The sequence below is a fragment of the Culex pipiens genome, chromosome 3 (assembly GCF_016801865.2).
Source record: "Culex pipiens pallens isolate TS chromosome 3, TS_CPP_V2, whole genome shotgun sequence".
NCBI lineage: Eukaryota > Metazoa > Arthropoda > Insecta > Diptera > Culicidae > Culex > Culex pipiens.
In genome coordinates this window covers 178,571,649-178,598,024 of record NC_068939.1, presented here as the reverse complement: position 1 = coordinate 178,598,024, position 26,376 = coordinate 178,571,649, and the positions used below count along the sequence as shown (strand labels likewise).

At 37.0% G+C, this 26,376-nt stretch overlaps 1 protein-coding gene across 1 annotated transcript in view; it reads right to left on the bottom strand.

The window, feature by feature from the left end:
* Window positions 1-409: 409 nt before the first annotated feature.
* Window positions 410-26,376, bottom strand: part of LOC120432355 (ABC transporter G family member 20) — a 50,043-nt gene continuing 24,076 nt past the window's right edge. The window contains exons 3-8 of the mRNA XM_039597544.2: window positions 8,572-8,901; window positions 2,265-3,206; window positions 1,810-2,204; window positions 1,563-1,749; window positions 1,239-1,504; window positions 410-1,181 (exon numbers count right to left, since the gene is read on the bottom strand). Of these exons, the coding sequence (XP_039453478.1) occupies window positions 880-1,181; window positions 1,239-1,504; window positions 1,563-1,749; window positions 1,810-2,204; window positions 2,265-3,206; window positions 8,572-8,843 (2,364 nt within the window). The 5' untranslated portion in view covers window positions 8,844-8,901 and the 3' untranslated portion in view covers window positions 410-879. The remainder of the gene's footprint in view (window positions 1,182-1,238; window positions 1,505-1,562; window positions 1,750-1,809; window positions 2,205-2,264; window positions 3,207-8,571; window positions 8,902-26,376) is intronic.

The following is a 26,376-nucleotide window of genomic DNA, read 5'->3' as shown; positions in this document are numbered from 1 at the left end:
CATCGCGGTGCTCATTTGCTCAGCGTCGTCTGTGAGTTGAGTAAATAGTTGGAAGATGCATCTTAAACAATTTGAACTAAATTGGAAATAATCTTTTATAAATTACAGTTTGTAAAGTTTACTTTTTGAACAACTTCAAGTTAAGTTTTTGAACAACCGAGTGCAGCTTTATGACAGGAAAATTCCACATCCTAATGCCTTGGGACGTGGAATCTGCTTCAGATTACCTTTTATCCTTCTAACGATCAACATCCTAGTTCCGCGCTTTAATTAAATCCTCCGGCGAGTCCGTCCGGAAGTGCTGCGGATGGGCGAATTAATCACACCGACCATCTTCAATTAGCATCGCCAGACGGTGGTGATGACCGGAAGTTGTGGGGGTGGAAATGAAAAGCGCTCTGCCATTGTGGGGTTTTCATGTAGACTGGTTTTATTAACTTGAGTGCCTCGCTCCGCGGAGGGAAGGCACGTTGGTTGGTAACAAGTACAGAAACTCTGAGATACATACCATCACACATCTTAAAACTAAACCAGGGAGGGGGGAAATTTGGGGATTGTTGTTTTGGGTTAGAGAGATTGTTGTTTTTTTTGGGATTTGAGTTTTCTAAGAATAAATATTTGGGTTATTTACACTGCTCGATTTGTCTGTTCTAACTAAACAAACACTAGTATTGCTAAAATTACCTCACATCAGTTCTCTGTTCACAGAAAATCTAATCATTTGGCCTATGAAGTGTAAAATTCGCAAGATTTCCATACTTGGCAAAAGTATCCCTTAACAGCTAAAACAGTTTAAAAAAACTACCCTACAGAAAGCCTTCAAATAGTGTACAGCTAGAGCTTGAGCAAAATAATCTGCGTAGTTGGCAAACCCCCGGCTTATCCCTTCTTGAACTTGAGCAGCAGTATGCTCAAGGTCAGGAAGATGATGATCCAGATCGTGATGGAGACGAAGCCCATGTAGACCTGCGGATGATCGATCATCCAACCTCGCTGCATTATCGAACGGACCGATTCGGTAGATTTGGTCAGGGGCAAGAATATCGAGAAGGGTTTCACGAGCGGGTGCATGCCCTCGATGGGCCAGATGATACCGCACAGCATCACGATCGGCAGGAAGCTTCCCATCGCCATGTACACCGCGGATCTTTCGCTGTCAACCGAGCACGAGATGACGAACCCTGGACGGAAGAAAATCGTTTAAATAGAGAAATTTCAAGAACATCGCGATCTCTTACCAAAGCTCATTCCGCACAGTCCGGTCAGCACGGTCATCAACACCACCGACGCCAGCTCGCCGCGAAGCGTAATGTCAAACACGTAAAAGCTGAACACGATCACCATCGCCGTCTGGATGAACATGACCAGCAGCTGGGAGATGACGTGCGAAAACAGAATCTCCACCCCGGTTACGCCGTACACCAGACAACGCTCCAGGATGCCCTCGTTACGTTCGATCAACATCGCACCCGAAGTCAACGCCACCGACAGGAAGAAGATGATCCTGGAAGGTAGAACTTTGCTGTAGAGCTGAACAAAAAAGAGTTTTAGTCGGAACTCACGTCAATATCACGCCAGGAGCGGCAAAGTCGGTGAAGTTAGGATCCCGATCTCCGTAGATTGGCGTGTTCCACTGGATCGGAGGTCGTCCATTCGACGGGTTGACGTCGCAGTCCTTTAAGATACCTTGGATGAAGTCCAGGTACGCGTACTGGATGTCCCGGAAGAGAAGAGTTCCAATTTGCTGATCTGTGGAAACAAAGTGAGGTTAGTTACAGGTTATGATCAGTTTATCTTTAAAGAGCCTACTCGACATATCCATGCTAACGCCAACGGTAGCCGCCTCCAGCGTCCAGTCCTTGATGTTCCTCAGGTTTTCCGACCGTTCTACCACCGCTTCCGAGTAGTTGTGCGCAAAGACGAGCGAAGCCCAAGCCCGACCGTGGGACACTTCCTCGCGAGCCTCGTCTTCGGTTTGGTAGAATTGCACGTCGATACTTTTGTTCTTCAAATTTTCCAAATAGCGACAGCTCAGCATACTGTAGTTGCAGCCCGGGAAGGAGGGACACTCCATCAGGGAGAAGTTAGCCTGGGTCTGTTCGTAATTGGCAACGGCAACCTTCAAGCCCACCGGATCGTGTCCTATCGCCCAGCAGAACAGCACAATTTGCCCCACCGGCAGTCCTAGGATAAACAGCATTACACTGAAAAAAGCAAGCTGTGATAAGTAATGTGAACAAATTTAGTTAGCAATAAAGACCTACCCAACGTTTCGCAACATCCACATGATGTTCTTCCACAGCAGTGCCCGCATGATGTTCGGGTTGACAAACTTAAAGTACTCGATCAGTGGAACCTTGGTGTCCTCCTCGGGAGGCAGTGGAGGAGCTTGGATTTCCGGCGTGATCGAGTCGGGACCTCGCGAGGACATGGAAATGTTATCACCGAATTCGCCGGAGATTTCTCCGTGATCTTCCTCTGAGGACAGGTCCAGCGCGGGGTTCGCGATGGCCGGAACGCGAATCTGCTCCACGACCTCCTGGGCGATCGACGACCGGCGTCGTTTGCCCATGTTCTGCAGCACGGCCAGCTTAAGGAAGACATCCTCAAGCGTTTCAGCCTGGTACTTGGCCAGTAGATCCGCGGGTGATTCCTCGGCCAGGAACTTGCCACCTCGCATCAACCCAATCATGTGCGCCTGGCGGGTCTCGTCGATGTAGTGCGTCGTGACGATCACCGTAGTTTTGTTGTCCTTCACAATCTCCACCAAATGATCCCAGATGCTCTGGCGAAGCACCGGATCCACTCCCACAGTAGGTTCGTCCAGAATCAACAGCTCAGGCTGGTGCAGCAAAGCGGACGCTAAACTCACCCGTCGCTGTTGACCTCCGGACAGATTCTTGATAAACCGGGACGCGTTCGGGAGTTGAAGAAGCTTAACTAAAAATTCGACCCTTTCGTCGACCTGTGCTATGCTCATGCCGCAGATCCAGCCAAAGTAGATGAGCGTTTCGCGGATGCTGAACTCGCCGTACAGAGCAATCTCTTGTGGCATGTAGCCGATCCGGGGTCCGGGCACGCCGGAACCCCGCGAGCATGGTCTTCCTCCGAGCACCCAGATTTCGCCCGAGTTGAGTCGTCTTCGGCCGACTATGCAGGACAGAAGAGTGGTCTTGCCGCAACCGGACGCTCCCAGGAGGCCGTATCTGGAATGATGATTGATGATGTTAGTTTTTCTTCATGTTGCACAAAAATTGTTTAAGGTTGGTAGATTTTTCGGTCAAAGATTCGTATTTGCGGTAAACTCTACAGGGTAGGTCTGGCCGCTTCAATGCAAAGAGCAAAAAAAGGGATCAAGGACGTTTTCTGTAGGAAAAAGTACCTGTAATTTCACCCATCTTAAATTTTTCATAAGTTTTGATTTGTTATTAACCTTCTGGAGACTTTTTTTTATACAAAAATGAAACATGAAAAATTTAAATAACAAACCAGTCTCAACATTTGAATGAAAAAAGCGTTTTAAAATGCAATTTACACAAGTTCAGTTGTTTTGCAATTATTAGTTAAAAAATATGTTAGATTTGAAGAAAACAGAAATGTTACCGAAAAAGAGTTTATTTTTAGTACTGTGCATCAAACTATTATTAAAAATTGAAAAAAAAATTAAGAAATTCAACCCGAGCAGACGGAAATAACATGGGAATAACATTTTTTGATATTTGAAAATACTAGGCCAATAACATTTTATGTTATTTATAACAAGATTTGTTATTCGTCGTTATGATTTTTTTGTTATTGGATCGTTATTGAGATAACAGACAAATAACATTTTTAGTTATTTTTCGAACAAATCCTTGTTATTATTTTTTGTTATTTTAACAACTAATCCGATCATCCCAATAACAGTTGGAGGTATTCTTCCATAACAAAAAATGTTATTCCAAAGTTGTTTTGGCTCTCAACCAATATCAGACCAATAACAAATTTTGTTATGATAACATAAACTGTTATTAAACTCTTATGCAAAAATAGATTTTGCAGGAAAATTTCATAACACTTTTTGTTATTTTAACAGTATTTGTTATTGAAATGGCATGAATTTTGTTATTACCGTCTGCCCGGGAAACATGCTAACAATTTCGGGGAGACGGTAATAACAAAATTCATGCCATTTCAATAATAAATACTGTTAAAATAACAGAAAGTGTTATAGAATCTTCTTGAAAATTCATTTTTGCATAAGGGTTTATAACAGATAATGTTATAATAACAAAAATTGTTATTAGTCTGATATTGGTTGAAAGCCAAAACAACTTTGGAATAACATTTTTTGTTATTAGGATGATAGTCGACTCTCTGGTTGTCAATATCCAAGGGACCGTCGAGGAAGAGAATCATCAGTTTACAGATCGATGCAAAATGAAGACTCGATTGAAAATATGTTTCTCTTGGTACCCAGCTATGAGAGAGAATCATGGAAACGTCCAGCAAACAAAAACAAACTAACAAACACCCTTCAAAGCTTCGTTTCGCAAAGAAAAATGTCTATGCAAGCCATGAGATAGTGACAATGTTGACAACCGGAAGAGATTTTTATAGCAAAAAGAATCCAAGGGACCGTCGAGGAAGAGATCCTTCAAGCAAGAGAAAATATCGAGGTATAAAGCCAATCGAAGCATGCAGTTTGAAGGCACTGAAGAATTCATCGATGGATGGAGCAATATTGATATCGAGAAGATCGACAGCCAGAGAGTCGACTGTAGTTTTAAAATTACAAAAAATAGTAACAAAGATTTGATCGAAAAATAACTTAAAATTATATTAGTCTGTTATTACAATAACAATCCAATAACAAAACAAACATAACGAGGAATAACAGATCCTGTTATAAATAACATAAAATGCTGTTGGCCTAGTATTTTCAAATATCATAAAATGTTATTCCCTAGTTATTTACGTCTGCTCGGGATGGTTCTTAACGCAGGTGACAGCATTTTGAATTGATATTAACTGATTGCACTTAAATTTCTAATGAAATTTTGAAGTTTTTTGAAAAACAAATTTTTGCCCCCTTATTTTTTGGGAAGATTTCAAATAGGTGGGTGTAAACTTAAAAAAAATACCTGCCTTATCAATTGTTTTTATTTTAATTGTGTTTTCAAAGAAAAATCTTTTAAATAGATAACATTTATCAATGTTCAGCTCAAAACACCAGCGTACATTTGGTCCCCCCACATCAAGTGTCTCAATAAACCGTTTCCGAAATTTTTCGAATAAAAAATCCTTCCGGCCGGGGGTTTTCAATTTTCACCGATCCAATCCGACCGCAGACCCTTTCATCTCCCGCCGCGTGTCTACAACATTTCCTCTAGCCTCCACCGCAGTGCTCTGTTTTTCCACTTGGCGTACAATAAACAATCAAATTTAAAATTAATTAATTACAGCTCGACGCACAGCGATTTCAATTCCACTTTTGTTTTTCCGAGCGTCCAACCCCCCTCGCGCCCTTTGTCTAGAGTTGGTGGAAGTGGGCTAGTAGTCTCCCACCAGGGATAATCGGCCCCACGGTTTGGATTTGGGAAAGGGAAGGGGAGACTAGGGAACTTTTTCAAGTTGGTTTTGTAAAAGAAATGCGTTTATTAGAATTTTCTGATGAATTTATCTACAAAGAATACAAAAATTCAAAATCAATTTTAAATTTTTTTTTCTTGATTTGCAAGTTATAAAATTTTCTAATCCCAACATCCCCTACCACTGTGCGAGTGCGTGTCCCGATTTGGGTGTACACCGGAAGTGTACGCGGATATTGCGGAAATTTGAAACCTTCATTTTCATAGAGTAGGGCGGTGCAATTTAAATAGATGAATAATTTAAAAGCTGGTGCAAAAGGGTCGCGCGCGCACTCCTTTGATGTGTCCAACCGGGGACCGCAGCTAAGCTCATGGAGGCAGGAGGCAGGGTGTCCCAAAATATCCGCTTTATCGGGAAGGGGGAAAAATATGGTTGTATCGACCAGTCTGGGGTGGATTTGGAAATGATGTTAATTGACGATACACATTTTTTTTCTCGGAGATACATACTGATTGGATTTGCAGCGTTATCGATTGATCGTATTACAAATTTATAAAATTTGACAAGCGTTCGTGAAATGTATTAGTTACCTGCATCGAGCTGGATTTTGTTCTAAATTAAAAACATTTCAACACATAACCAAACGAAATCGATAGCACTAGGATAACAATATTGCTAACTTCTTTTTTCAGATGCAATATCCATCAATCAAATCAATGCTTTATAATATCTATAATTACTATTTATTTTTAAATAATTAACTTTATTGGTCTCATTCATGCTAGACTAACATTCAATATTACGCCCTTTTAAAATGTTAGTCTTGATGAAAAAAAAATTAAAATATTGTTTTCGAGAAGATCGGGAAATTTTACGAATGTTTTATATTGAGATATCGAAATTAGAAAATTATGGGTTGTTTGGGTGAAACTTAGAAAACATCAGTTTTTCTGTTTTTAAATCTGTGTATGACAATATCTCAGCTACTAAGTCGTAGCAACAAAGTTCAAAAAAGAAAAATATAGAGAATTTTCTCAGTTTTTCAAAAATATTTTTTTTAAAGTGGGCAAACATGGGCACTAGTTTCAAAAATTCATATCTCGGTCAAAGATGTTTTGCCCGTTCTGGAAATTTTTACAAAGTTGGCATTTGATGTCCCCTGAAACATATCAGAAAAAATTAAAAATTGTGTTTTTTTTGCAAATCAAGTTTTAGTGACCAAAAGTGAAATTAGAAATCACCAAAAAAAAATTATCGTGTATATTTTTTCTCAGTGTAGTCCTTATCCATACCTACAACTTTGCCCAAGACACCAAATCGATCAAAAAATTCTATCAAAAGATACAGATTTTTGAATTTTCATGTATCATTTTTGTATGGACAGCTGCCAAATTTGTATGGAAAATTATATAGACAAACTAATGATGCAAAATGGCTTCTTTGGCATACCGAAGGCACCAAAAAAGTTTCAGCCTGATAAAAAAATACAAAAAAATCGAATGACCGAAATCTGAGAGAATTGCTCAATAGAAATATATTTTTGCATAAAAATATCTATTTTCGAAGTCACCATTTCCATTTTTGGGTGATTATTCGAAAATTTCTAGAATTACTAAGAAATTATTTTACTTAAAATGTATAAAATTTGAAAATATCGTGAATTTTGATCCAATATCATTAAAAATTTGTAACTAAGAAACTAATTTGTCCTGTTCTGTGTGCAAAATTGTCCAAAGAATCCGATAATGCAATTAATTTTTGGATTCAAATTCAAATTCACGGAGAAAATCATGACGCTTTGCAAGGATTAAATGTAGCCATTTCATCAATATTATCATAACTGCAGTGAACACATTTTTTTTAAACTGCTGAAAGAATTAGTGGACGCATTTGGTTAATCAATCAATGGAAAGAAATTTTATTAACTCCTTATTTTCAATCGTTTACAGAACATATTTTATTTCAATTAGGGTGACAATAAATGAATTGACATCAGGGATACCCTCTGACTCGATTCCTTAGGCAAAAATAAGTATCTGTGGCAATTTTGAGCCAAATCGGTTAAGGTTAAAGGGTCGCTATTTATCGTTGAAGTTTACATGGGAAAAATCGTACAAATGTATGTGAAAAATATCGCTTCTAGATTTTGGGAGCGGATTTCGCTCAAAATTGCCAAAGTATTATTTCTTTCTAGGAAATTCAATTCCCTACAACTTTGCCTTAGGGTGCAAAACAATTCGAGTTGATCCTGTTTTTTTTTGTGATTTTTTTTAGTAAAAAAGTCTTTTTTTTATATACTTTCAAGTATATTAGCAGATTTCTTTTCATCGCATTGCTAATAACTCTTCAGGATCAACTTGGATATTCTTGCACTCTTTGACAAAGTTGTAGGAAATTAAATTTCCTAGAAAAATCTCACAATTGGGCTTGACCCGCGCCATCTGCTTCCAACATCTCGAATCGATGTTTTTCCACACTTTTTTGCTTTGATTTGGCTCAAAATTGGCACAGTTACTTATTATTGCCTAAAGAATCGAGCCAGGGGTTATCCCTTGAGATTTTCCGAAATTTTATTTTTTTCTTGTCACCCTAATGGCGCATTTGATTGTTTTGAAAAGTTAGCTAGAATTGTTTGATTTTTTAAAGTAGTTGCTGTGAGTAGAAGGGGCAAAAAAGAATAATTTTTATGAAATTTTGATTTCCTGTAAAAACATATTTTGAAATCTGTATTAACATTTGAAAACGTCTTAATAAGATTTTTTTTGTTTTTTTATTTGAGTGGCTGTATTTCTGGAACGAAAAGACCAATTAAATGTTTCTTAGACGAATTTATAGGGAAATTTTGCAGACGTTTTAAAAAATCAAAACTATAGGTGGACGGACAAAGCATTTTCAAATAATCAAATAATTGATAATTTTATCTTAAAATTGAATTAAAAGTGTCAATAACTTGAAAATTTGGCATTATTATCGATGATTCAGAAACACATGGTAACTCACATCGACCCCTTCGGCACGGTCATGTTGAGCCCGTCCAGCACGACGTTGGGGTTCTTTTTGGTGCCGTAGATTTTGTGCGCCCGCCGCACGCAGACCGCCTGCTGCCGCCGGATGGCCACCGTCGAGGGCTGGCTCATGAACATCCGCCGCCGGGCGGCCAGCTCGATGTGGACGCTGTCGGCGGCGTCGGCCTTCGGGTCGCTGATCTCGACCGTGTGGCCCCCGTTCCCGGTGGGCCCGACCGGCTGGACACCCTCGGATTCGACGTCCATCGCGAGGCAGCGCCTTGTGATTTAGGGTTGGCGGCGGTGTTACTGCCTCGATCTCACTCTGGAAGGTGAAACGAAAGAAACATATTTGTTGAAGAATTAATAATCAGAAAAAAATATCTAAATTTTTTTTTATAATATTCCTAAAATAGCATAGGAAAACAGATACATATGTATTATACAGTCCATCAATAAATAATTTCAACGGTGGATTTGAATTATTGAAAAGCTGGTCACTTATCAACAACTAGATGGCTCTAGTAGGAAGTAATCAATGAATGACTGACAAAACTGTTATTAGATTTCCGTCTGTTTATCTGTGAAAACAAAACTTTTGACAACCTCTGTTGTGGTGTAGTCAAGTGATGAGTCCCTTGCTACAAACGCAAAAAAAAATCTCCCAAGGGGCAGACCACTTAGCTAACTTATTTGACAGCTTGGGCAGCTAAAATTGTACTTCATTACCGTTCAGCGCGTACATCTCATTTTTCCCTCGCCCACGTGTCGTGTTGTACGTATGTGACAAATTAGTCACGGGGAGGCAAAAACATCGCGAGATTGCGTGCAAAAGCCGTTCAGGTAGCGAACGCAAACCTACAGAGGACGATGATTAATCTAATTAGACCTGGTCGCGGGGAAATATGATTAAATGGGTAAATGTTGCCCTTTTCCCCCTCCCCCTCAGAGGCTAAACATTTCCCCGTAAACCGTGCCCGTCACGCAATCTGTGGCCTCTCCCTTGGCGAGCGCGGTGACGTGGAGCACGTAACCTGGGCAAAAGGGCAATTGGTCAACATTGGCGTGTCATCGCAATTCTATATCGTACGCGGATCAACGGAACTGAAGACAAGCTGGTTATCTCAATTTTTGATGAGTTGTGTTCATCGTGTAGGGTTAAACTGGTTTGGTTTGATACCTTTCTGTTTGATGTTATTTAATAGTCAAACGGTCAATTTGAAGTATCGAAAACTCACCACAATAATGTAAAATTCACCACTATGTTTTGAAAACCATATTTTACAGCTTCGTTTCGTGTTTCGTGAAGGCGAAAAAAAAAACTAAATTTGTGTTCGTTTCAATCAACTGTCAAACGCGTATGATGTGGTGAATTCGGGAATACCGTGGTGAGTTTTTTTCATTATTCAAATTGACCGTTAAATTGTTTAATCGTTAGGGGGATTTCGAAAAAATCACATCTGTTTGTTTCTGCTGCCAGCCCCGTTCAAGTACCTGTCAAAGTTCAATCAAAAAGCGCAAACAAGACTTTGACGGTGTTTAACGCAACGCGGTCGTCGTCGGCGGCGTTGTGGCGCGCGATATAATTCAATTAAAAGTTTTCCTTATTCCGCAAACAGAACGAAATACGCGTGGCGCACGAGATATTGAGTGCAGCGTGCAAAGTTTAGGAAACTTTGGGAAATTTGAGCAGGGGGATGGATAGTTCAACATACCGCCGGCCTCAGCTTGTTGCATATTTTTCTAACTGTTGCGCTTTATTTTTAGAACTGTTGTTGGACTATTTTGAGGTGGGTTGAAAATTTATGGCGTGAGGTCGATTTTTTTTGCGAAGGACTGTTGGGAAAGTTTCACTGACTTGATTGAAGGTATAGCAATTATGAGTGGTGAAAATTCAATCAACAGTTGGTTTTACCGCCAGTTCAAGAGAATGGATTATTAATTTAATTGAGTTTGTTTTTAATTGTTTTCAGAGCGTTTTCAATGTTTGCAAGTGAATTTACTTTCTTAAGTCAAACCTAACCTTTGCTGCACTTGACTCACAAAGCCAATTATCGCCAGCAAATGGTGGACAAAAATAGCTAACCTTTATGCCCTCACCTCAACTTTGTAGCACAAAAATAATTTCTAAATGAAAAACGAAATCCTTGCACGACTGTTGGTAATTTACAACCCCTTTTTGTTGTTCCTTTAAATAGCAGCCGTCGGATGGCGATTGCGCGCGATAAATCAATTTGCATAATCACTGCAAGCGTTTTGTAGTTGTACTTTTTCTTGCAATTGAACAAACTACACAAGTTGAAAGCTGAAGGGCGCTGCGCAGTTATTTTTCATCACGTGTGACTTCCTGAACTTGACGGTTGAAGGTGAGCTTTTTCTTTTTGCCTTTGAAGCAACAAATTAGTGCTGCACGAGAGGGGAGTGAGGAGAGATTTGTGCTGTTTTTGACAAATTAATTGTAACCAATATTAAATGAAAAAAACCCCAAACCATAAAAAATGCTCGAAATAAATCTCTTTTAAATTTTAAGGACTGAAAACTCAGCATAGCAATTAAAAAAAGTAATTTAAATTAAAACTTTGCTAATATTTTTACAAGACAGTGGAGATTTGAAAAAATCCGTTCTTCTGAACATGATCAGTGCTCAAAAATGCATGGCACTGCAATGCTATCGATAAATCAGTCCGATCTGAAATTTTCCAATCCCACAAAATGCACCAAAAATGCCATCTTTGTACAAAAGATCGAAAATATTGCCAAAAGTTTCGCGTCTCGGATGGTCATTTTTTGTGTTCTCTCGTACAACCCAACCACTTTGGTGTCGCCACCGACCGTCGAAAGAGTCCAAAGTCCGCAACAAGAACCAGGGACGCCACACTTGCCATTATCGCATCACCGGACACGACTAAGAAGGGGAGTTAAAATAAAATAAAATAAAAAGTTGAAGTACTAAAACTACACTAAGACACTCGCTACAAAGTTTCCAGCAATTCTTCTCGCTGCCCTGAGAGTTTGAAGAAGTTTCTATCTGTGTTCAAGTTTTGCTGCATGTAAGCAAGTGTGTGAAAAACCGCAATTTCCGGGCAACAACAAAAAATGTGACGACTTTGGAGGGCGACTTGGGTCGCATAAGGGTAAAATGGCAAATGTGGACTATTTTTTAGACTTGAAAATTCACGTTTTAGGTGATATCTCTTTAAAGTTTTTAAATGTTTAATCATAAAACCAGTATCATAGTTGTTTGATTATCTGCCCATATCGACAAATCTGTAAGACGGAGCAACATGCTGCCCCATGTGTCTTGTACTTCGCTGGGTGTCAACGGCGACGATGGTGCCGACCACTAGGGGTCACATCCAAGATTTATTGCGCCCATCTTGACGCGGCGCATCGTCTTGGTACAGCACAAGTAGATTTAAGGTTCAGGGAGTATTTTTTCAAATTAGTTTTAGGAAGCATTTTTAAAGTTTTTGTGACTTTGCCTTACTCACTGCGGAGAGGTTATAATACTGCTCTAGAAACGAATTTTGTGTAAAAACGTCGTAGACCCACCATAATTCCATCAAATCAGAACAGAATCCAGAGCTGAACAAAAAAGTGAGCGTGTTTCTTAGCACTGGTTGATCCGATTTATGCCAACCCAGTCCTAATTGATTTGGATCAAGGTTCCATGCATTTGCCAAAAAAGTTAAAAATGAAATTATATTTCTTTACCCAACTTTGATCAAAATGATTTCCTGATCCAACTTATGACATATCGCAGGATTTTCAGTTGAAAGAATTAGAAGATTCTGGCGAGATAAAACAGCATGATTATTTTCATTGAGAAGGGGGACGATTACCGAGATTTTGAAACTTCAATGGATCGAAATTTGCCTTTTTACATTTACCAGGATACCGAGAGTTGAAAAATTCTAGAGTATTTTTTAAAAGGCCCTATAAATTATTGTCTTTTATATGTTTAAAGAACCAATTAAAAAAACTCTATTTAGAATAATTGTTTGGATTCCAATAAGATTTCACTAACAAAAATATACTTATGATTTATTCTTTTCATGGAAATCTGCAGTAAGAGTTTGTTTGTTCGTATTTTTTTCATAGATAAAGAAAACAAAGCAATGTTCGCACAACAATATTGTTGGTAGTTTTTAAGAGTCATAAAGCCATTGCATTTTTATTTCAAGTGCTTGGCCCCCACCCCAAAATTTCCTCAAAAAATCAAAAAGGCAGAAAGAAATTGACTTAAAATTAAATTTTCATTGAAAATAACTTGTAACCTCTTTTAAATAATTCAGCATACATCGTAAATAGCTTATTTATGCATTTTTGATCAAATTAAGACTATTTTATCTTTCAAAAAGATTTTAATGCTGGGACTATACATCAGAAAAAGACTTTACAATTACAAAATTTACGAATTCATAGATGTTTTGTAAATTTTCGACAATACAATAACTGTAATGATGTTTAAAACAATATTTCATATTTTTGTTACGATATTTCGAAACTAAACAAACTTCGATCAGAGCAAACAGAACAAAAACTTTTAATGGAATATGTACCAGCCTAATCAAATTCTGCTAGAACTTTTTTTATTGGGAGAGGGGGTAATATGCACCCCTGGGGCAAAATGCACCGCCTGCTTTTTCGGTATTGGGAGAATTTTCCGGGAAAAAATCATAGAAATTTGAAGTTAAATATTGCAGAACTATTCTGGAAAAATTTGAGCATCGTAGTATAAAAACAGCTTAAGTTATTTGCAAAACATTGAAATGTTGTGTTTTCATCTAATTTTCATCTGAAAAAGATTTACGTGATACATGTTTGGTTCATGTTGCATTTGTAGATATTACTTTTGATAATTCGTGATTCATCTATTTCAGAAATTTAAATTCAAGTCTATATTAATCATCAAAATAAATTATGGCAAAGTTATTTCAAAATTCATAATTCATTATAAAAAAAATTGTCTTTCATATCATGTCATTTAATAAAAAATAAGTTATCCACACATTATGCTTTTTATTACAATCTCATCACTAATTTTAAAATTTCACTTTAATTTTTTTTACATTTTTTTAAAAGAAATTTATACAAAACTGTGTTTTTATAATGTTTTTAAAAACTTAAACCAGATTTTTCTAAAATAAGATTACATTTTAAAATTCATTCCGTCAATAATTCTTAAAAATCATCTAAAAACTTCATCATGTTTGGACTTTTGGACGTGATTGCTAATTTTCAACATGTTTGATGTTTTCCAAGGTTTTGAAAAAAACTTTGTTTTTTTTTTTGTGTTATTGACTAATATCCCCTATTTTTGAAGTCAGTTTATGATTGCAGTATTTTTTGTTATTTAAAAAAAAAACTTCACCCAAATTGTTTCTACTTTTGAGCTGAATGGTAAGCTCAATGTAAAAATTTAGCATATAAAAAATATGCTGAAAACAAAAAAAGAGTAAAAACATGAAAAGCTCGTTATTTATAACTACTTGTAAGTTAACAAGATAGTAAAAAAACACTTAAAAACAGTAGTAAACTTAAATCAAAGAGAAGTTAGGGTGAACAATAATGGGGAGGTAACACTGAAAAAAGTAAAAAAATCTATTAAAAAAAGGGCCGAACAGAAACTTTGAAATCCCGAGAATTGAAAATGGTAAAAATCTAAAAAAAATCGGGAGTCGGTGTATTTTTCCGAGAACATTAAGATAAAAAAATCGGCAAGTCTGATATTTGGCACCATGAAAGAAAGGCTCTTTCCCGATATTATGCGAGGTCCGATGAAATGGGTCGTCAAGGGGTCTAGAGCAACTTTTTTTTGAAGATTTTTTTTTCAAGTTTATAGGCTTTTTCTTCAAAAAAAAGTGGATAGAAATCGATGGGTTCATGTTCATATCCATCAAATTTCTTATGAATGTGCCTCAAGAGAATCTAAATTACACATTTGACCTCAAATCAAAAGTTTCCAACCCAAATTTACCAGATTTTTAGCTTTCTTTGAAATAACCCCAACATCCAAGCGGGAAACCTCAAAACGACCAAATATAAATCTTTTCTTTGTACAATTTGTCATAAAAATACAGCAACAGAATGCCCGGATACAAATTCGAGCCTCAACCATTGCTAAACTTAGAGTATTAGATTTACTTTTTTATGGAAATTGTTCAGAAAACGTTTTACTACAATGTGATTGATTCGAAAATGTTTTAAAATATTTTCGAAAATGTTTTAAAATATTTTTTTTGTTTGGCAGAGGATTGAAAAAATAATGTTGGGGACCTTTTGGGTAAAAAATAGCTTTTAAATGGGTAATTCTCCGCCAACTCACACAGCAGTTGCCCCGACCCCTCTTCAATTTGCGTGAAACTTTGTCCTTAGGGGTAACTTTTGTCCCTGATCACGAATCCGAGGTCCGTTTTTTGATATCTCATGACGGAGGGGCGGTACGACCCCTTCCATTTTTGAACATGCGAAAAAAGATGTGTTTTTCAATAATTTGCAGCCTGAAACGGTTATGAGATAGAAATTTGGTGTCAAAAGGGACTTTTATGTAAAATTAGACGCCCGATTTGATGGCGTACTCAGAATTCCGAATAAACGTATTTTTCATCGAAAAAAACACTAAAAAAGTTTTAAAAATTCTCCCATTTTCCGTTACTCGACTGTAAAAATTTTTGGAACATGTCATTTTATGGGAAATTTAATGTACTTTTCGAATCTACATTGTCCCAGAAGGGTCATTTTTTCATTTAGAACAAAATTTTTCATTTTAAAATTTCGTGTTTTTTCTAACTTTGCAGGGTTATTTTTTAGAGTGTAACAATGTTCTACAAAGTTGTATAGCAGACAATTACAAAAATTTTGATATATAGACATAAGGGGTTTGCTTATAAACATCACGAGTTATCGCGATTTTACGAAAAAAAGTTTTGAAAAAGTTGGTCGTCATCGATCATGGCCATTCATGGTCACCCGCGACAGACACGGACGACGAAACAAAGAGAAACGCAAAAAGTAACTTTTTCAAAACTTTTTTTCGTAAAATCGCGATAACTCGTGATGTTTATAAGCAAACCCTTTATGTCTATATATCAAAATTTTTGTAATTGTCTGCTCTACAACTTTGTAGAACATTGTTACACTCTAAAACATAACCCTTCAAAGTTAGAAAAAACACGAAATTTTGAAATGAAAAATTTTGTTCTAAATGAAAAAATGACCCTTCTGGGACAATGTAGATTCGAAAAGTACATTAAATTTCCCATAAAATGACATGTTCCAAAAATTTTTACAGTCGAGTAACGGAAAATGGGAGAATTTTTAAAACTTTTTTAGTGTTTTTTTCGATGAAAAATACGTTTATTCGGAATTCTGAGTACGCCATCAAATCGGGCGTCTAATTTTACAAAAAAGTCCCTTTGACACCAAATTTCTATCTCATCACCGTTTCAGGATGCAAATTGTTGAAAAACACCTCTTTTTTCGCATGTTCAAAAATGGAAGGGGTCGTACCGCCCCTCCGTCACGAGATATCAAAAAACGGACCTCGGTTTCGTGATCAGGGACAAAAGTTACCCCTTAGGACAAAGTTTCACGCAAATCGAAGAGGGGTCGGGGCAACTTTTCCCGATTTCGTGTGAGTTGGTAGAGAATTACCCAAATCTAATACTCTAAGTTTAGCAATGGTTGAGGCTCGAATTTGTATCCGGCCATTCTGTTGCCGTATTTTTATGACAAATTGTAAAAAGAAAAGATTTTTATTTGGTCGTTTCCCACTTGGATGTCGGGGTTATTTCAAAGAAAGCTAGAAATCTGATACATTTGGGTTGGAAACTTTTGATTTGAAGTCAAATATGGGTAATTCTCTACCAACTCACACAAAATCGGGAAAAGTTGCCCCGACCCCTCTTCGATTTGCGTGAAACTTTGTCCTAAAGAGTAACTTTTGTCCCTGATCACGAATCCGAGGTCTGTTTTTTGATATCTCGTGACGGAGGGGCGGTACGACCCCTTCCATTTTTGAACATGCGAAAAAAGAGGTGTTTTTCAATAATTTGCAGCCTGAAACGGTGATGAGATAGAAATTTGGTGTCAAAGGGACTTTTATGTAAAATTAGACGCCCAATTTGATGGCGTATTCAGAATTCAGAAAAAACGTATTTTTCATCGAAAAAACACTAAAAAAGTTTTAAAAAATCTCCCATTTTCCGTTACTCGACTGTGAAAAATTTTGGAACATGTCATTTTATGGGAAATTAAATGTACTTTTCGAATCTACATTGACCAAAAAGGGTCATTTTTTCGTTTAGAACAAAATTTTTCATTTTAAAATTTCGTGTTTTTTCTAACTTTGCAGGGTTATTTTTTAGAGTGTAACAATGTTCAACAAAGTTGTAGAGCAGACAATTACAAAAATTTTGATATACAGACATAAGGGGTTTGCTTGTAAACATCACGAGTTATTGCGATTTTACGAAAAAAAGTTTTGAAAAAGTTACTTTTTGCGTTTCTCTTTGTTTCGTCGTCCGTGTCTGTCGCGGGTGACCATGAACGGCCATGATCGATGACGACCAACTTTTTCAAAACTTTTTTTCGTAAAATCGCGATAACTCGATAGCAAACCCCTTATGTCTATAAATCAAAATTTTTGTAATTGTCTGCTCTACAACTTTGTTGAACATTGTTACACTCTAAAAAATAACCCTGCAAAGTTAGAAAAAACACGAAATTTTAAAATGAAAAAAATTGTTCTAAATGAAAAAATGACCCTTCTGGGTCAATGTAGATTCGAAAAGTACATTAAATTTCCCATAAAATGACATATGGGTAATTCTCCGCCAACTCACACAGCAGTTGCCCCGACCCCTCTTCAATTTGCGTGAAACTTTGTCCTTAGGGGTAACTTTTGTCCCTGATCACGAATCCGAGGTCCGTTTTTTGATATCTCATGACGGAGGGGCGGTACGACCCCTTCCATTTTTGAACATGCGAAAAAAGATGTGTTTTTCAATAATTTGCAGCCTGAAACGGTTATGAGATAGAAATTTGGTGTTAAAGGGACTTTTATGTAAAATTAGACGCCCGATTTGATGGCGTACTCAGAATTCCGAAAAAACGTATTTTTCATCGAAAAAAACACTAAAAAAGTTTTAAAAATTCTCCCATTTTCCGTTACTCGACTGTAAAAATTTTTGGAACATGTCATTTTATGGGAAATTTAATGTACTTTTCGAATCTACATTGTCCCAGAAGGGTCATTTTTTCATTTAGAACAAAATTTTTCATTTTAAAATTTCGTGTTTTTTCTAACTTTGCAGGGTTATTTTTTAGAGTGTAACAATGTTCTACAAAGTTGTATAGCAGACAATTACAAAAATTTTGATATATAGACATAAGGGGTTTGCTTATAAACATCACGAGTTATCGCGATTTTACGAAAAAAAGTTTTGAAAAAGTTGGTCGTCATCGATCATGGCCATTCATGGTCACCCGCGACAGACACGGACGACGAAACAAAGAGAAACGCAAAAAGTAACTTTTTCAAAACTTTTTTTCGTAAAATCGCGATAACTCGTGATGTTTATAAGCAAACCCTTTATGTCTATATATCAAAATTTTTGTAATTGTCTGCTCTACAACTTTGTAGAACATTGTTACACTCTAAAAAATAACCCTTCAAAGTTAGAAAAAACACGAAATTTTGAAATGAAAAATTTTGTTCTAAATGAAAAAATGACCCTTCTGGGACAATGTAGATTCGAAAAGTACATTTAATTTCCCATAAAATGACATGTTCCAAAAATTTTTGCAGTCGAGTAACGGAAAATGGGAGAATTTTTAAAACTTTTTTAGTGTTTTTTTCGATGAAAAATACGTTTATTCGGAATTCTGAGTACGCCATCAAATCGGGCGTCTAATTTTACAAAAAAGTCCCTTTGACACCAAATTTCTATCTCATCACCGTTTCAGGATGCAAATTGTTGAAAAACACCTCTTTTTTCGCATGTTCAAAAATGGAAGGGGTCGTACCGCCCCTCCGTCACGAGATATCAAAAAACGGACCTCGGTTTCGTGATCAGGGACAAAAGTTACCCCTTAGGACAAAGTTTCACGCAAATCGAAGAGGGGTCGGGGCAACTTTTCCCGATTTCGTGTGAGTTGGTAGAGAATTACCCATATTCCAAAAAATTTTACAGTCGAGTAACGGAAATCGGGAGATTTTTTAAAACTCTTTTAGTGTTTTTTTCGATGAAAAATACGTTTTTTTCTGAATTCTGAATACGCCATCCAATCGGGCATCTAATTTTACATAAAAGTCCCTTTGACACCAAATTTCTATCTCATCACCGTTTCAGGCTGCAAATGATTGAAAAACACCTCTTTTTTCGCATGTTCAAAAATGGAAGGGGTCGTACCGCCCCTCCGTCACGAGATATCAAAAAACGGACCTCGGTTTCGTGATCAGGGACAAAAGTTACCCCTTAGGACAAAGTTTCACGCAAATCGAAGAGGGGTCAGGGCAACTTTTCCCGATTTCGTGTGAGTTGGTAGAGAATTACCCATATTCCAAAAATTTTTACAGTCGAGTAACGGAAATCGGGAGATTTTTTAAAACTCTTTTAGTGTTTTTTTCGATGAAAAATACGTTTTTTTCTGAATTCTGAATACGCCATCCAATCGGGCATCTAATTTTACATAAAAGTTCCTTTGACACCAAATTTCTATCTCATCACCGTTTCAGGCTGCAAATGATTGAAAAACACCTCTTTTTTCGCATGTTCAAAAATGGAAGGGGTCGTACCGCCCCTCCGTCACGAGATATCAAAAAACGGACCTCGGATTCGTGATCAGGGACAAAAGTTACCCCTTAGGACAAAGTTTCACGCAAATCGAAGAGGGGTCGGGGCAACTGCTGTGTGAGTTGGCGGAGAATTACCCATATGTAATTTAGAGTCGCTTGAGGCACATTCATAAGAAATTTGATGGATATGAACATGAACTCATCGGTTTCCATCGACTTTTCTGAAGAAAAATCCTATAAAATCGAAAAAAATCTTCAAAAAACAAAGTTGCTCTAGACCCCCCCGACGAAATATTTCGCCGGACCCCGCAAAATGCCAGGAAAGAGCCATTCTTTCATGGTGCCAAATATCAGACTTGCTGAATTGTTTTTATCTTAAGTTTGTTCTAGGAAACACACAGTGCACAACTTGAAAACTTGAGATAAAATGAAACCGCGTTGGAAGAAGCTTGTTTTTATTTTTTTACTTTATGATTTAAAATTTTGCGCTGATTTTTTTTGTTAATTTTCAACAAACCGATGATTTCACCAAGAAATCCTCAAACCCACAAAAAAGAACTCCCGTTGGTTTTGCTTATTTGCTCAGCTTTTTTTTCGCCCTCTCCCGCTCTATCTCTCTTCAATCTGCTTGAAACTTGCGCAAATAGTGCTAAATCATCAACTTGCTGCTGGAGCTTCCAGGTCGGACAGAGATTTGCAACCGGGTATGGGACCCAGTTGGTGGCTGGTTGGCCGATTGGCTCAGTTCATTGACTGTGTTGCCCTATTGCCAATGGCCGCACTTTGCGTGTTTTTGCAGTACACTTTGTGCAGATTTAATTGGGAGCCATTATCGCCGTTAGCTGATGCACACTTGCACATGCAAAAGAAAAAGATTAACAGTAATAGGGTACCAAGCAACTGATTCGTCATTTTCAATTAAATAATTTGAAATTTAAAATTAAAGTTTATGAAACAATTTTGATCGGTTAAATTATTTCGAAGAAAAAAGGCACAAAAAACACTAACCTTGCTTTAACACCAGACTTTTCACACAAAACATCCCCTGTCGTCGTGGTGGACGACTTTGGCGGTTGTGATGAACAAAAAGGCGCGGTATTTTCGGCTGATTTCTTGCGCCCATGAATTAAAAAATATAGAGAGTGAGCACGAAAAAAAAAGCTCACCCAACAACGGCGGCGATGACTGTGCCAGAATTGAAGTGCAATTATCGGCGGGTTTTGCCACCCCTCTCTCTCTCTTTGTCCGGATGAGGCACCAGCGCTGTACTTGCTGTGATTGAACTTGAGCTTTTTTTTTTGTTGTGCCTGCGAGCTTTTGTAAGCTGCGTAGATTGTTGGCGGCAGATTTTAGTTTTCAGCAAACCGTTGACTCGACTGTGTGAATGTGTGTACGTTTTAAATGGAGGGCATTCACGTGAAATTTCGTTCCCATCGCTGGCGAAATGTTTGTATAGGTACTGTATTTTAGCTCAAACAATGACTAAAATACAATCAGTAGAATTACTGAGAAGTGGTTGTCAAAATTTGGTGACAGATTTGGCTAATGATCACATGGCGCTATCAAAATGCAAATTACTGTTTCAGAAAATTGGTAATTTGCGTCAAAATTGGGCATTGATATAATTATTGTCTCTCATAATTACATTTCACTTGATGCCAACTCAATTATTGCAAGGAAAACTAATTTTCAAGCCGTTTCATTCGAACAGAGTAGTGAAATTCGACGAATAGTAATTTGTTGTTAACCTTTACGATTGTGTTGTCATATTCAGAATTCAATACAAAGGAGAATGGGCAAATTTGTATGGGAGCTGGTCCAAGGATGTACACGAACGGGACCAACTTTTTTCGAAAGATCTCGTCGAGACATGAAAAAAAGTCTTCTGGACCAACTCTCTAAACCCCGGGGTTCAAAAGTTACAAGTTGTTGAAGTTTGAGCATTTTGGGTTAAAATGTACAAAAAATCGTATTTTTGCTATTTCTAAAATCATTTATAAAATCTCTGTTTCATTATGGATTTTGATTTTTTTGACTTCATTCGACGCGTATCAGCAAAAACTATGAGTTCTGATATGTCTTAGCATCAGCGATGGAATAATCATCATCAAAAGAAAATCTCTAGACGTTCATCAAGAGAAAAAATCCGAAAGGAGCATGGCTCTCCTCTCTCGCGCACGAAAGTTCGGTAAACAGAATCTAAAAAAATCATCATGTTGATTATTCGGTGGAATATCCTTTTCCCTACTACACTTGCAAGTTTAACGTCACACGTCGAAAAATGACCTGTCACATTTTTTAGATGGGCAATGTGTGTAAACAAAGTGAAATAAATATTATTAAGTGGTGCTGACAAGGAAATTGACAGAAAATCAGAATGCAGATTGATTTTCTTGGAGAATTTCGGGAGCGATTTTCTTTTGCGTGATTTGCCTCCTCTCTCTTTCGCGGGTGAAGAAAGTTCGCAAGTGAAATTAATTTTTTTGCGATTATTCCATCCCTGCTTAGCATGATTGAAATATGATTTCTCTTGTTTTTATTCGTTTGAACCGTTTGTGCAAGAGGCATCCCATTGAAACAAGTCGAAACTTCAAGGTTTTGAAACCGGATCCGACCCAGACTGCTTCAGTGAGTATGGAAGGCTTCAGTGCAATGTTGTAACAACTTATTGGGATGGTCTGAGTCATCCGAGAACTCCTTGGAGTTGAGACCGGTGAGTCTACCGCCGTAACAAGCAAGATGTCGGCGGTTTTTGACAACGGATCATACCCGCATGGCTTTAGTGAGTATGGTAGACTACTATGCTGATATGTTGGAGTGTCCTGGGTTCTCCTAGGACTCCCTGAAGTTAAGATCTGTGGGTCAACTACCGTAACAATCCAAATGTCGACCGGTTTTGACAACGGAACATACCCGCAAAGCTTCAGTGAGTGTGGTAGACTACTTTGCTTATCTGTTAGGATGTCTTGGGTCATCCAAGGACTCCCTGGAGTTATGATCTGTGGAGCTACAGCCGTAAGAAGCAAGAGGTCGACGATTTTTGACCCCGGAACATACACGCATAGCTTCAGACAGTATGGTAGACTGCTTTTTTGATGTGTTGGGATGTCTTTGGTCATCCTAGGACTCCCTGGAGTTTCGATATTTGGGTCACTGTAACAAGAAAAAGGTCGATGATTTTTAACCGCGCATCATAACCGCAAAGATTCAGTGAGTATGGCAGACTGTATTGTTGTTAGGTTGGGGTGTTCTGGACCATTCCAGGGAGTCCTTTAACAGCCGTAGACCTACAGATCATAACTCCAGGAAGTCCTTGGATGACCCAAGACATCCTAACAGATAAGCAAAGTAGTCTACCACACTCACTGAAGCTATGCGGGTATGTTCCGTTGTCAAAACCGGTCGACATTTGGATTATTACGGTAGTTGACCCACAGATCTTAACTTCAGGGAGTCCTAGGAGAACCCAGGACACTCCAACATATCAGCATAGTAGTCTACCATACTCACTAAAGCCATGCGGGTATGATCCGTTGTCAAAAACCGCCGACATCTTGCTTGTTACGGCGGTAGACTCACCGGTCTCAACTCCAAGGAGTTCTCGGATGACTCAGACCATCCCAATAAGTTGTTACAACATTGCACTGAAGCCTTCCATACTCACTGAAGCAGTCTGGGTCGGATCCGGTTTCAAAACCTTGAAGTTTCGACTTGTTTCAATGGGATGCCTCTTGCACAAACGGTTCAAACGGATAAAAACAAGAGAAATCATGTTTCAATCATGCTAAGACATATCAGAACTCATAGTTTTTGCTGATACGCGTCGAATGAAGTCAAAAAAATCAAAATCCATAATGAAACAGAGATTTTATGAATGATTTTAGAAATAGCAAAAATTCGATTTTTTGTACATTTTAACCCAAAATGCTCAAACTTCAACAACTTGTAACTTTTGAACCCCGGGGTTTAGAGAGTTGGTCCAGAAGACTTTTTTTCATGTCTCGGTGAGATCTTTCGAAAAAAGTTGGTCCCGTTCGTGTACATCCTTGGACCAAATTTGCCCATTCTCCTTTGTGACAGTAGCGTTATAACTGTAATGATGCATTTTGTGAGTCTTTATGTTTCCAAATTCTTAAAATTTGAATATTTTTTTCTTGCCGCTCACCCTCTCTTCGACACCATTTTTTCAAATATGGGTCATTTTCGGCCAACTCACATGAATTCGGAAAAAGTTGTCCCGAGTCCTGTTCGATTTCTGTAAAACTTTGCTCGAAGGGGTACTTTTGTTCTCTTATCATGAATCCGAGTTCCATTTTTCGATATCTCATGACGATGGGGTGGTACGACCACCTTTATTTTTCAGGATTTTTACTAAGACGCTTTGTTCAGTGATTCATAGCACGAAACTGTGAAGAGATAGATTTTGGTCTCAAAAGGAGTTGTGTGGTCCCCATCCCCCCTTCGCCCGATATGATTTGATTTAGAACAAAATTATGCATTTTAAGATTACGTGTTTTTGTAACTTTGCAGGTTTACTTCTCAGAGTGTATCAATGTTGTAAAAAATTGTAGAGTAGACAAAAACAAAAATTTGGATGTACAAACAAAAGGGATTTGCATGTATTTTTTACGAGTTATCTGTATTTTACGAAAACTTTTTTTTTTAAACTTTTTCATTGGAAATGTTTCAAAACAACATTAACGTGCAAAATTGGAAAAAAATGTTGACGTTTTTGAAAACATTTCAATGTTGAGCAATTCTCTACGAAATCGGTCTTTTTTCTTCAATTTTTATTTTTGTATTTTTTAATCCGACTGAAACTTTTTTGGTGTCTTCGGTATGCCCAAAGAAGCCATTTTGCATCATTAGTTTGTCCATATTATTTTCCATGTATTTCCATGTATTTCCATACAAATTTGGCAGCTGTCCATACAAAAATGATGTATGAAAATTCAAAAATCTGTATCTTTTGAAGGAATTTTTTGATCGATTTGGTGTCTTCGGCAAAGTTGTAGGCATGGATACGGACTACACTGGAAAAAAATGATACACGGTAAAAAAATTTGTTGATTTTTTTATTTAACTTTTTATCACTAAAACTTGATTTGCAAAAAATCACTATTTTTATTTTTTTTATTTTTTGATATGTTTAAGAGGACATAAAATGCCAACTTTTCAGAAATTTCCAGGTTGTGCAAAAAAGCATTGACCGAGTTATGAATTTTTTAATCAATACTGATTTTTTCAAAAAATCGAAATTTTGGTCGCAAAAATTTTTCAAATTTATTTTTTGATGTAAAATTGAATTTGCAATCAAAAAGTACTTCAGTGAAGTTTTGATAAAGTGCACCGTTTTCAAGTTATAGCCATTTTTATGTAACTTTTTTTTAAAAATAGTCGCAGTTTTTATTTTTTTTAAATTAGTGCACATGTTTGCCCACTTTTGAAAAAAATATTTTTTGAAAGCTGAGAAAATTCTCTATATTTTGCTTCTTCGGACTTTGTTGATACGACCTTTAGTTGCTGAGGTATTGCAATGCAAAGGTTTAAAAACAGGAAAATTGATGTTTTCTAAGTCTCACCCAAACAGCCCACCATTTTTCAATGTCGATATCTCAGCAACTAATCGTCCGATTTTCAATGTCAAAATATGAAACATTTGTGAAATTTTCCGATCTTTTCGAAAACAATATTTTCAAAATTTTCAAATCAAGACTAACATTTTAAAAGGGCGTTATATTGAATGTTTGGCCATTGAAAATCGGACCATTAGTTGCTGAGATATCGACATTAGAAAATGGTGGGTTGTTTGGGTGAGACTTAGAAAACGTCAATTTTCCTGTTTTTTAACCTTTGCATGGCAATATCTCAGCAACTAAGGGTCGTATCAACAATGTTCAATAATGAAAAATATAGAGAATTTTCTCAGCTTTTCAAAAATATTTTTTTCAAAAGTGGGCAAACATGTGCATTAATTTAAAAAAATGAAAAACTGCGACTATTTTGAAAAAAGTTACATAAAAATGGCTATAACTTGAAAACGGTGCACTTTATTAAAATTTCACTGAAGTACTTTTTGATTGCAAATTCAATTTTACATCGAAAAATAAAGTTGAAAAATTTTTGCGACCAAAATTTCGATTTTTTTTAAAAATCAGTATTGATTAAAAAAATCATAACTCGGTCAATGATTTTTTGCACATCCTGGAAATTTCTGAAAAGTTGGCATTTTATGTCCTCTTAAACATATCAAAAAATAAAAAAAAATTAAAAATAGTGTTTTTTTGCAAATCAAGTTTTAGTGATAAAAAGTTAAATAAAAAAATCACCAATTTTTTTTTACCGTGTATCATTTTTTTCCAGTGTGGTCCGTATCCATACCTACAACTTTGCCGAAGACACCAAATCGATCAAAAAATTCCTTCAAAAGATAAAGATTTTTGAATTTTCATACATCATTTTTGTATGGACAGCTGCGAAATTTGTATGGAAAATTATATGGACAAACTAATGATGCAAAATGGTTTCTTTGGGCATATCGAAGGCACCAAAAAAGTTTCAGTCGGATTAAAAAATACAAAAAAAATCGAATGACCGAAATCTTAGAGAACTGCTCTGTTGTCAAATTTGACGACACAGAGTTACCCGATCACCTTGCAGCTCATGGAAAATGGGGAATTGAATGGAATTTCCACATTTTTTGACCATGTAGTTTATGTGTTAAAAATACTAATGTGAGCAATTCTCTACCAAAACCGAGAATAGATTTCATTTGTATTTTTTGATTTGGCTCAAATTTTGTTAGGGCCTTCCCTATTACCAAATAAGCTATTTTGTGCCGTTGGGTCACCAAGTCCATACAATTTTGGCAGCTGTCCATACAAAAATGGTACGTAAGTATTTAAAAATCTGTAACTTTTGAGTGAATTTGAATTTGAAATCTTAAAAGTACATTTCGATTGCAAATTCAATTATTTTCAATGAGTTTTCGTTTTTTTT